At 39.0% G+C, this 10,270-nt stretch overlaps 1 protein-coding gene across 1 annotated transcript in view; it reads left to right on the top strand.

Annotated features, from left to right (window-relative positions):
• Nucleotides 1-10,270, top strand: part of RASEF (RAS and EF-hand domain containing) — a 71,381-nt gene that overhangs the window by 45,604 nt on the left and 15,507 nt on the right. The window contains exons 7-11 of the mRNA XM_006769030.2: nt 593-670; nt 1,522-1,637; nt 3,857-3,925; nt 5,539-5,623; nt 6,563-6,651. Coding sequence (XP_006769093.1) covers nt 593-670; nt 1,522-1,637; nt 3,857-3,925; nt 5,539-5,623; nt 6,563-6,651 — 437 coding nt within the window. The remainder of the gene's footprint in view (nt 1-592; nt 671-1,521; nt 1,638-3,856; nt 3,926-5,538; nt 5,624-6,562; nt 6,652-10,270) is intronic.

Here is a 10,270-nt window from a genome sequence, read left to right as displayed (position 1 = left end):
AGGGAAATCATTTTTGTTGCCCATGTCATAGATGCTCTTGAGCTAGTTTAGTCTGGAAACAACTAATGAGTCAACCAGCAAGCAGAGCTCATGGACGTAAGTATATAATTTTTAGTGTGCATGTGTCTCTACTTTCATATCATACGTAAATTTTACTGATTTCAATCATTTGATAAGAATTTCCTGTAATCATTATGTAGAAAACATAGGTGAAAACGACACTCACTTTGTTCTTAAAAATCTTAGACTCTAGCAGGACAGGCAGAACATTCACAAATCATTATCATGCAGGATAGAAAGTGTTAAGCACAGATAAAGCTATAGGTGAATATAGAGGTCCAGACACATGCAATGTAACTGAAAAAGCAAGGATTGGGTTAAGAGTTGAATGGTTTCCAGGAAGGGTTTTCTAATTATTTCAAAGAAAATTTATTAAACAATAAAACTCTTTTTTCAAATGTTTAAATTACTTAAATTCTTATGGAAAATTGACTTCTAGAATTCCCATTTCTATATACAGGGATATTCCCAAAATTAACTGAATCAATTAAGAGTAAGTCTGTAAATGCACAACCTTTATTTGCTCTTTCAGCTAGAAGAACAATCAAAACATGTAAGTCAAAAAGAAGATGTGGCTGCATTAAAAAGACAAATTTATGATTTATCAATGGTAAGAATCACCTTTTCACTTACAGAAATACATTTCCTGTTAGACTGCTGTTCCCTAAACATAATCATTGCACATTTCTGTCCAATTTCCATTTTTCAGAAATGTTTAAGTCACCTGAGTGCAGATGGGCCTCTTTTCCATTCTTTTAACTTTTATTGGTTTATTTCCTTTGGCATTTCATGTCAGTGAGTTCTCAAAAGGGAAGGAAGAAAAATTCATATACTCAATTCACCATCTTGAGCTGGTAGCCTCCAGTGAATATTTAAAAAAAAATCTTAGATAAATCTTTAAAGTTTAAAAATTATTTTAAAAGAAAACTTAGGAAATTCTAATTCCTTTAGAATTTCCAAAAATTTCCAAAAGAACATTTTAGAAAATTTCTAACCACACTCATTTATTTTTAAATGCAAAATGTAAACATGTTAGGTGATAGGATTTATTGTAAAAAGAAGCCAGTCTAGATGGTAATAGATATATTAATTTCACAGAATTTTTATCAGTAGTTTCATAGCTGTCATTAGTAAGACAGATGTTTAAATGTTTAGTCTCTGTTAATTTGCCAATAACATGTCAAAGTACAAAATGACAAACTCTTGAGTGTTGGAGTTTGGCACCAAATGTTATGTATTAAAAAAAACCAACACACAACTTTGAGGATTTAGATTTTTGACACTTTAATACTTTATCATAATTTCAAGTTACATTGAATTGATAACTAGTTCTTTGACTACCAAGATTCGAAGACTTGCGGATGGGTGAGAGTGGTGTGTGGGAAAGTTACACTACGCGTTATTTCATTTCTCCCAGGTGGAAGAAACAGTCTTATGACCTGCAATGTTCCTTTTCTCTAGGAAAATCAGAAAGTTAAGAAAGATCTGTTGGAAGCACAGACAAACATAGCCTTTCTTCAGAGTGAATTAGATGCTTTGAAAAGTGATTATGCTGATCAGAGTCTGAATTCTGAAAGGTATGAAACTTCACATCTGATTTTTTTTTTTTAGTTTGAATGGAATATTTATTTAGGTAACCATCCATGGGCATGAAGCTTAGTTATGTAATAATAAAGACTTATTTATTAACTTTACTGATATAGTCTTTGCTTTCTAAAGATTTTACTTTCAGTATTGTTAGGTGGCCCAGGAGGCGGCGAGGAAATAAAGAGAGCCGAGTCAATCAGAAAAGAAAGAAAAGGAAAGGTTTCATTCTGCATCCCTGAGCGACCCAAGAACCCCAAAGACAGGGCCAGTGGATTCACGCCCACAGGGAGGGGGGGCACTTTGTTTTATACTGTGGTTGGGTGAGGGGCGGGGGCATGAACTGAGGAAGTCTCCGCTGCAGGGGGGCGGCAGGGTATTCAGGAAGGAGTCAGTATCTGTGTGGGGGTCGTTGTGGATTCAGGGAGAAGCCTGTATCTGTGTCTGGCACGCTGATCTGTTAGAAATTCTAGGGAGGGTCCATTATCTCATCACATGTCTGCATGTATCCGATCTATCCTGGGCTCTCTCCGACCTAACAAGTATCAGCTTTCCTAGTGATTTTTTGTGTTTTTAATTTTTTATACAAACAGATTAATTAGTTTAAATATTGACTGGGTAGGACAGTGCAGGGCTTAATAAATGATTGAATTAATTGGGAGTAGAAGAATGTACCTAATGTTACATTCTTGATGTACATTAATATTACATCAAGAGTTAGTGCTAATTAAAGGGCTTTGAAGGTAGGAATATTGGCCCTTCAATATAAGAAAAGGAAAAGTAGACATCTTAGACAAGTAATTTTATTTTGCTGTGCTTTAGTTTTGTAGTATGGTATATAGTAACACACAGAGAGACATATAGATAGATAGATAGATAGATAGATAGATAGATATAAAATTGCATATATGTGCAAATATAAAGTACATATATATGCATACACACATTTGCATATAAATGCATCTATATACATATCTGCATATGAAATGTAAAAGTTGTGGTCTCTGCTCTTTGAGAACTTGAAATTTAATTGAAGAAAGTAAAAAGCAAAGAGACATTTGAGGTGACCTTGGGAGGGGGAATAGGTTTGTGTTGGTCAAGGGGAGCAGAAGCAACATCAGCAAGTAACACAGGTGCCTAGTAATTTACTAGTACTAACTAGTACTGAGTACTAACACATTCAGTCCACATAATGCCCAATGAGACAGGGACTTTCCTTATCCCCATTTCACAGGTGGGAAGAGAAAGTTAAGAGATGTTCTAGGTGAGGCAGTACCCAACACAGGGTCAAGAATATAAGGACAGATAAGCCTGGTTTGGGGGAAGTGGTTATGCCACTGGACAGGAAAAAGACATTTTGAAATGAAAGGTAAAAGTTTTAAAAAATTAAAATGTTTAAAACCTTGTTTAAAACTAAAATGTAAGAGCCCAGAATTTCTGGTGAACAAACTTAAATTTCTGCAGACAATTGGAAAAGTTTTAGCCTTATTAAGAGAGCAAATGGGTAGGTTATTGTGGACAAAGTTTGATACCTTGAGAGCTTCAGAAGCTAGTGAGGGGGGTTATCTGCTTAGAAATGGGGCTGAGATGGAATACGGGCTGACTATGGATGGCTGGTGTTCAGAGTGGACTTCTTGAGGATGAGGCCAGGGCTTCATAATAGAGCAACAGAGGAATCAGTGTGTGAGAGTTTGTAGTGCATGGAGAAAGCCTGGTCCTGTGGATTCCCCATGATTTAGGAAGAGGAGAGGAGGGAAAGTAGGAGTAGGGGCAGGGAAGGGAGAGAAGGAATTATGAGAAAGGAGAAGATAGCTGCGGTTGGGATTGTATGAGGCTTGGAATGACCAGAGAAGGGTTAGAACTGACAGTGAATTGAGGAGAAGGGACTTAGCAGAAGGTCAATGGTTTATTCCCAGTGAGGACAGCGCCAGGTCAGTGGAGTGGGGAGGAAGGGCTGGTGGGTGCAGAGTGGGGCGATGAGGTGGAACAGCACCTTGCACAAGGAAGCTGAGGGTGTGGTGTGTTTTGGAGTCCCAAGAGGAGAGGAGGCTACTGACACCTCAGAGAAACCAAGTGGGAGCACAGGTGAGATGGAAACTGTGGTCAAAGACATACGTCTTTGCAAAGGTAAAAAAGAGTTTGAAAGGGCAGGTTTGGGTAAGGCAGGACTGATCACCTAATTCTCACTCCAACATAAAATATAATTTTACAGGGATCTGGAAATAATCCGAGAGTACACGGAAGATCGAAATAGTCTTGAGAGGCAAATTGAAATACTCCAGTAAGTTCTCATATAAAATGCTCATTGCATTTACATTTTACTTATTTTTTGTTAATAACACATGTGCCACATGTAACACAGGTGCTGTATGCTAAGGGCTGGGTTCTCATGCCAACTCGTGCATCTTCTAGCTGTGCCGCGTTTAGCACAACCTCTTAGCTGTCTGACGCTTCTAATCCTAAATAATCTAATAAAACCCAGGCACTAGAGTGTAATTCTCTATGTCCTAGCAAGTCAGTTGGTGTGTCCAGCGTGTCTTTATTACACCTCTGTTAGAATAATGGCCCCGACCTTAGTGGCTTTCTCTGCAACTCACCTGAGAGGTGGTCAGGCATCTCACGGTAGTGCATGTCGCAGCAGCAGGCATACACGGTTCTTCTTTCACGATTTATATTGCCTGGTTATAACTGGGTATGGTTTTCCTTGGTTAAAAAAAAAACCCTATTGGAAATATTTTACCTGCTCTGTCAACTTCACAGCTGAGTTGCAGTAATTCCAGCTTCTGAGGCCCTTCCCCACAAAACCTTCCCCTCTCACTCCCTGTCTCTGTTTTCTACCCATGCAGTCTTTTCTGCTGGGTTCACTTACCCCCAGTGAAGTAAGGTCAGGCTTGACAAATTCTTTTCACCATCTTTGAATGGTTTCCAAGTCTCACCTGTGGCAATTACAGAGTTGATGTACTACCATAATCCTATTCATTCATTCATTCATTCATTCATTATATTTTCACTCACCACCTTTTGTAGGTCATATGCTGGGGACTGAGAATAGAGTGGCAAGTAGGAAGAAAAATGAATCTCTCTCCTAATGGGGCTAGTCTAGGGAAGAAGACAGAAACTGATCAATAATAATAGAAATATGAAATGCCGAATGAGAGAGGCAGGACAAAGGGAAGGAATGTGTATACTGTAGAGAACTTTGGCCTAATCGGGAAGGCCCAGGAAGTGTTTCCAGTGGAAGCATCAAGTGAACTGAGGTCTGAAGCATGAATAAGCCTTTAGTGGGGAAAGATTAGACACTCGCCAAGGCAGAGGTTCTGGATTATCCTCATTTCATAGAAGAGGTTGCTGAGGCTCTGGCAGGTTAAATAACTCCCGTCAGTCATGTGAAAAGGACCCGCCTGAGTTGAAACCAGAGTCAATGTTGGAGCCGTTAACAGGTACACGGCAGTGCCCAGTGGTACAGCACCAGGCCAGGAGTGGGATGCACGAGTAGCCAGAAAAGTGTCTAGCATCACACAATGTCCGTAGCCGGGCTGTGCACAGGGGGATAGAGTGGCTCCTGGTGTCAGCCGGGGCCAGGCATTTAGTGAGCAGAGACCTGCATGAAACCTATTCAAACACAGAGCTCCCCAAGGGAAGAGTATTTCCACAGAACAGTGAATACCTTCCTAACATGCCTTGAGATCTTTAAAGAGAGGTGATGCATGCATTCAGTTGTACTTCTAGTAATGAATTGTGATCTCAGTTTGTGAGGTGTGAAGGGAAGACGTAGGAAGTTACAGGAGATGGTAATTCCACCTTCTGAATATCACAGCCTGGAAAATAACTGGTGATATTTCCCCCTACTGATACTTTCCACGTTGCTTTATGTTTTATTTACTCACTCTGCAGAACAGCTAACCGGAAGCTGCACGACAGCAACGACGGCCTGAGGAGTGCCCTCGAAAACACTTACAGCAAGTTCAACAGGTCCTTGGTATGCCGCAGAATTTTCTAACGCGTGGTGTTCTGTCTCGTGGTAGACTGTTTCAATGGAAATCTTGTATTTTATTCGGGGAGAACTTACAGTCATGAGAAACTATTCCATATAATAAAAGGGGGCATTTTCCAAAATAAAAAAACTGTGCTATCCCTCTGAGGAAGCAAATGCCCAGAGGTTAACCAGCTCTTGTTAGGTAGCCTAGGAAATCAGAGAATGATGTGCAGGTGTGACCTGGGCCCTGGCAGGTCCATAGTGTAGCAGGTAGGTAAGACGTGCACAGGTAGCAGTAACATAAGAGAGAGTGGGCAGTCCATGGAGGTACAAATGAAACATTGCCCAGGTGAGGGGAGGGAGAGGGTGCTTCTGGCTGAGGAGTGTGCTCACACACACTGAGCATGCTTTACGGGAGTGAGATCATCAGATGGAGGCCTTGGATTTTAAACCCTCCTGCAGAAACTAGCTAAGCCCCTTTTGGAGTTTGGAATTTTGAGGACCTTCCCCAGACTGTGTGTGAGAAAGCCTCTTCTCCCTCTTTTGGGGGTCAACCTCAAGTTTGGGGTCCCATAGGCGTAGCTTCGGGTATGGAAGGGTCACTCACTAAACCAGATTATGGTTCGAAAAGAAACAAATCAAAAGAAGTTGGTATTGCAGGGTTCTGGCAGATTTAGGGCACTGGGAGCCCCTTTATGGCTTACGTGGTAGGGATTAGACTTATGACACAAGGAGGAGAAAATACCATATGTGGTTGTTGTCCCCCCCCCCCCCCTCCCCCCCCCCCCCCCGCAACCCCTTGATTTTGGTGCTCACGTTTGCTCATGTAAGACACCAAACTTTTAGTTGCATTGGAAGTTAACTAGTGTGCTACAGGTTAAAAACCATATATATAAATAAAATGCTTACATGGAGTAACGAAACAATAATTATGCATTTCAGCGTGTAAATAATACATCGCCAGGGAATACAAGTTCTAGGAGCAGTCCGAAATTTAATGGTCATTCTCCTCAACCTCCGGGCTATGACAGGTATGTTATTTTCATTTTGTTTGAATTCTGGATCAAAGTTGAAAGGAGAGTAAATTTCCTTAGAGGTAAATTTCCTTAGAGGTAAATTAAAATAATAGAATATATTTTGGGCACTAATTTGTATTTCTACACTTACTTTAAATTTTGGAACATGAAATATGTATAAAGATTAAAATAAAAATGTTGAAGATAGGGCAAAGTAATTTCCTTAAGATGTCATGACTTGGTTTTACGTAAGCTCACCTTGACCTCATTCCTAATTGTGTCTTGTTTCTTAGAAGTGGACTTGGTAAAGGGAGTTTCAGGGAAATCAGTCGAACTCCAGTATATGTTGTGTTTTTCAGCGGAACCTGTGGGTCGTGACCCCTTTGGGGGTTGAATGACCCTTTCACAGGGGTCCCCTAAGACCATTGGAAAACACATATATAATTACATATTGTTTTTGTGATTAATCACTATGCTTTAATTATGTTTAATTTGTAACAATGAAATTGGGGGTCACCTCAACATGAGGAACTGTATTAAAGGGTCGTGGCATTAGGAAGATTGAGAACCACTGTGTTATATGATGTTGAGATTCTTGGTAAATGTTTAATAGCTCAGCATAATATGTAAGCTATATTCAAGGAAAAAGACACTTTCAAAACAAAAGCAATATGGCTAGTGTTTCCAAGCTCTACTGTATTAAAGGAGTCACAGAGGCTACCAGAAGTGAAAATTTAGCTCTATTTTTAAAAAATTCATCTTATTGTTGAGAATATTACAGATGTTCCCTCTTTCTCCCATTGATCCCTTCCAACCCCCCACCCCCCGTGCTTTCACTGCACTGTTATCTGTCCATGGATTATATATGTATGTATTTAAGTTCTTTGGTTAATCTCTTCCTTCCCTTCCCACCCCCCGCCTTCCCACTGAGATTTGTCAGTCTGTTACATGTTTCCATGTCTCTGGATCTATTTTATATGTCAGTTTATTGAATTCATTAGAATCCACGTATGAGTGAGATCATGTGATACTTGTCTTGCTCTGACTGGCTTCTTTCACTTAGCATAGTACCCTCCAGGTACCTACATGCTCTCTCAAAATTTTTAAAAAATGGGCAGATGTTCCTGAATAGAAACTTCTGCAAAGAGGAGATACAAATGGACAAGAGGCATATGTAAAATGCTCAAAGTCACTAATCATCAGAGAGATAAAATTAAAACAACAGTGAGGTGTCACCCCATCCCTGTCAGGATGGCTACCATAAAAAAAATCAACAAATGACAAGTATTGGTGAGGATGTAGAGAAAAGGGAACCCTAGTGTCCTTGCTGGTGGGAATGCAGACTGGTGTAGCCATTATGGAAAACAACATGGAATTTCCTCAAGAAATTAAAAATGGAACTGCCATTAGCTCTATTTTTAATTAAATAAAGTGAAATATTGGCCCTACTGTAACTTTAGATCTAGCACTAAAAATGGAAAGATAATATGTGTATGCACACACGTGAACACATACATACATCCGGCTACTTAAATGGTTACTTTTGGAGTATGTCAGGGTTCGAAAGTAGAAGTGAATGGGCAAACTACAGGTTTCCATCTCTCCATCTCTGATGCAGCTTTCTGATTCATGCTCATTCCCTTTCACCTGGGGACCTTTAGTCTAAAGAATAATGTACTTAATATGCTGGTGATAGCAAAATGGGCCAGTCCCCTTTCAGGAAGGTCAGTGGTCACTTTTAAGAAAATTCTATCCATGTAGCAGATGTTTTGTCCACTGATTTGTGAAATAAAAAATTGTAATGATTTGTTGATTTATAGGCAGCTGACTGCTCTGTTATTGGGAAATACAGATTACTTTTAAGAATGTGTTGGTATGATGGCATTTTTCTGGCCTGATATCTAAGGTCAGTTTTAAGCACACGGGGGAAAAGATGCCTAACTGAAAATTATTCCAGAAATTCCATCATGATTTATTTTTGAAGACAGTAAATACCATGAACAAGGCCCATAAATACTGGACTAAGAGCCCATGGGCAATAGCTTCTGAAGGACAAGTCGTCACAACCCAGAGGCTCAGAGCGACAGGACCCTGTCACCTGTGTGCTCACCACCTTGAATAGAGGGATGCCATCGTCCCACTGATGTTCATTTTTGGGCAGTCACTAGTTTGATAGAAGTTAATATTTTCTTTTCATTTTGATGCTAGTATAAACAGTTAAAAGCATATTATAAATTTAATTTTATTACTTCTGTGGCCTTACTGAATTTCAACTTGTCTATTTTAGTTTTGTGTTTTCCTAAGAATGTCAATGACAATATGACTTGTTTTAGATTTTTACATATTTCATTGTAATGAAAATATTCTCTGGGTGGGTAAGAATAGTTTACTTTTAAAAGAGTATGTATATAAGTTGAGTTTGAAAAAGTCTGATCTGTACCTATATTTTTAATTTAAAGTTTAGACATTCATGGAGATGATGTCTCAATTCAGGATTTTACTTCTCCTTTATTCCTTATCAAAGATACAAGTAGGTTAAAAAGATAAATTTCTGACCAATAATGACATAGAGCTGAAGTAGGTTGTACTATATTATAATGAGAATGGTTTTCTTAAGTTCCTTACAGATTAACCTAAAATCAATTTCAGAAGGAGAGTGTCATAAATGATGAAATAGTAAAAGAATGTATACACACCTAGCTAGCTAGGTAGATTGAGATTTGGTATGAAATTCCTGTTCCAAGAAAAATACCTCGTAAGTGAGCAACATATCAGATAAAGCATATTGGTTAAATCACCTTTTTAGTTCATTTTAAACATTTGCTAAAGGCACCAAAATATTTTGATTTCTAAGATTTATATAGCTTAATACTTCTTAATACTTCTATTAAGTCCACCCTGTCTTTTCTAAGCATATCCATCTCTTGTTAGTTCTCATATCTGGAGACCCATGGACCCACCCATTGCCCCTTTCTGATGAAATCATGTGTGCCAAGTAGCTGGGATTGTGTCCGATGTGTAGCAGGGACTAAAGAAATTATAGCCACTGTTTTTATTTTAATATAAAACAAGATTCTTATGAAAATAAACAGAAAAGCAGATGTTTGAGTTTCATGAGAGGAAAGATCCACAGAAGTCAGAAGTTCTAACCTTTCTGCATGAAACCTCTCCTGTAGGGGTTTTTCCAGACTGTGTGTCGACATTTCACAGCAGAAAACTCATTTCACCTTCCAAACTGTTTCAGGACCACATGTTTGTAATTGTCATTTTTCACCATGTTGTTAGAAATATGACTCTCAGAAAAGTCTACCAGTTGGCCCTTATTTTGTCTTGGGAAACCTGAGGGAATGTATTCTTCTCGTGTCAGCCCTTCGCTTATTTGAAGAGTGAAACCATTAAGATTTAAGCTGAGTGCACTGAACCATTTCTCATATTGGAGGGTTTTGAGTCTCACGTCATCACTGTTGCCCTCCCCTCCCCCCCACACACTCCGCAGGTTATCAGCATCCCTTCTAAGTAGAGATGTTATTCAGAAATGGATGCATTGTTCAGAATGTGGTCTGACCACATGAGAGGGAAAAGGTTCACATGTTCTACATTTATTTTTCTTTTTAAAAAAATATATTATCAATTT

Source organism: Myotis davidii, unplaced genomic scaffold (genome assembly GCF_000327345.1).
Source record: "Myotis davidii unplaced genomic scaffold, ASM32734v1 scaffold98, whole genome shotgun sequence".
Classification (NCBI taxonomy): Eukaryota; Metazoa; Chordata; class Mammalia; order Chiroptera; family Vespertilionidae; genus Myotis; species Myotis davidii.
Note: the sequence above shows the minus strand (reverse complement) of the source record. Positions and strands in the feature narration are given on the sequence as shown.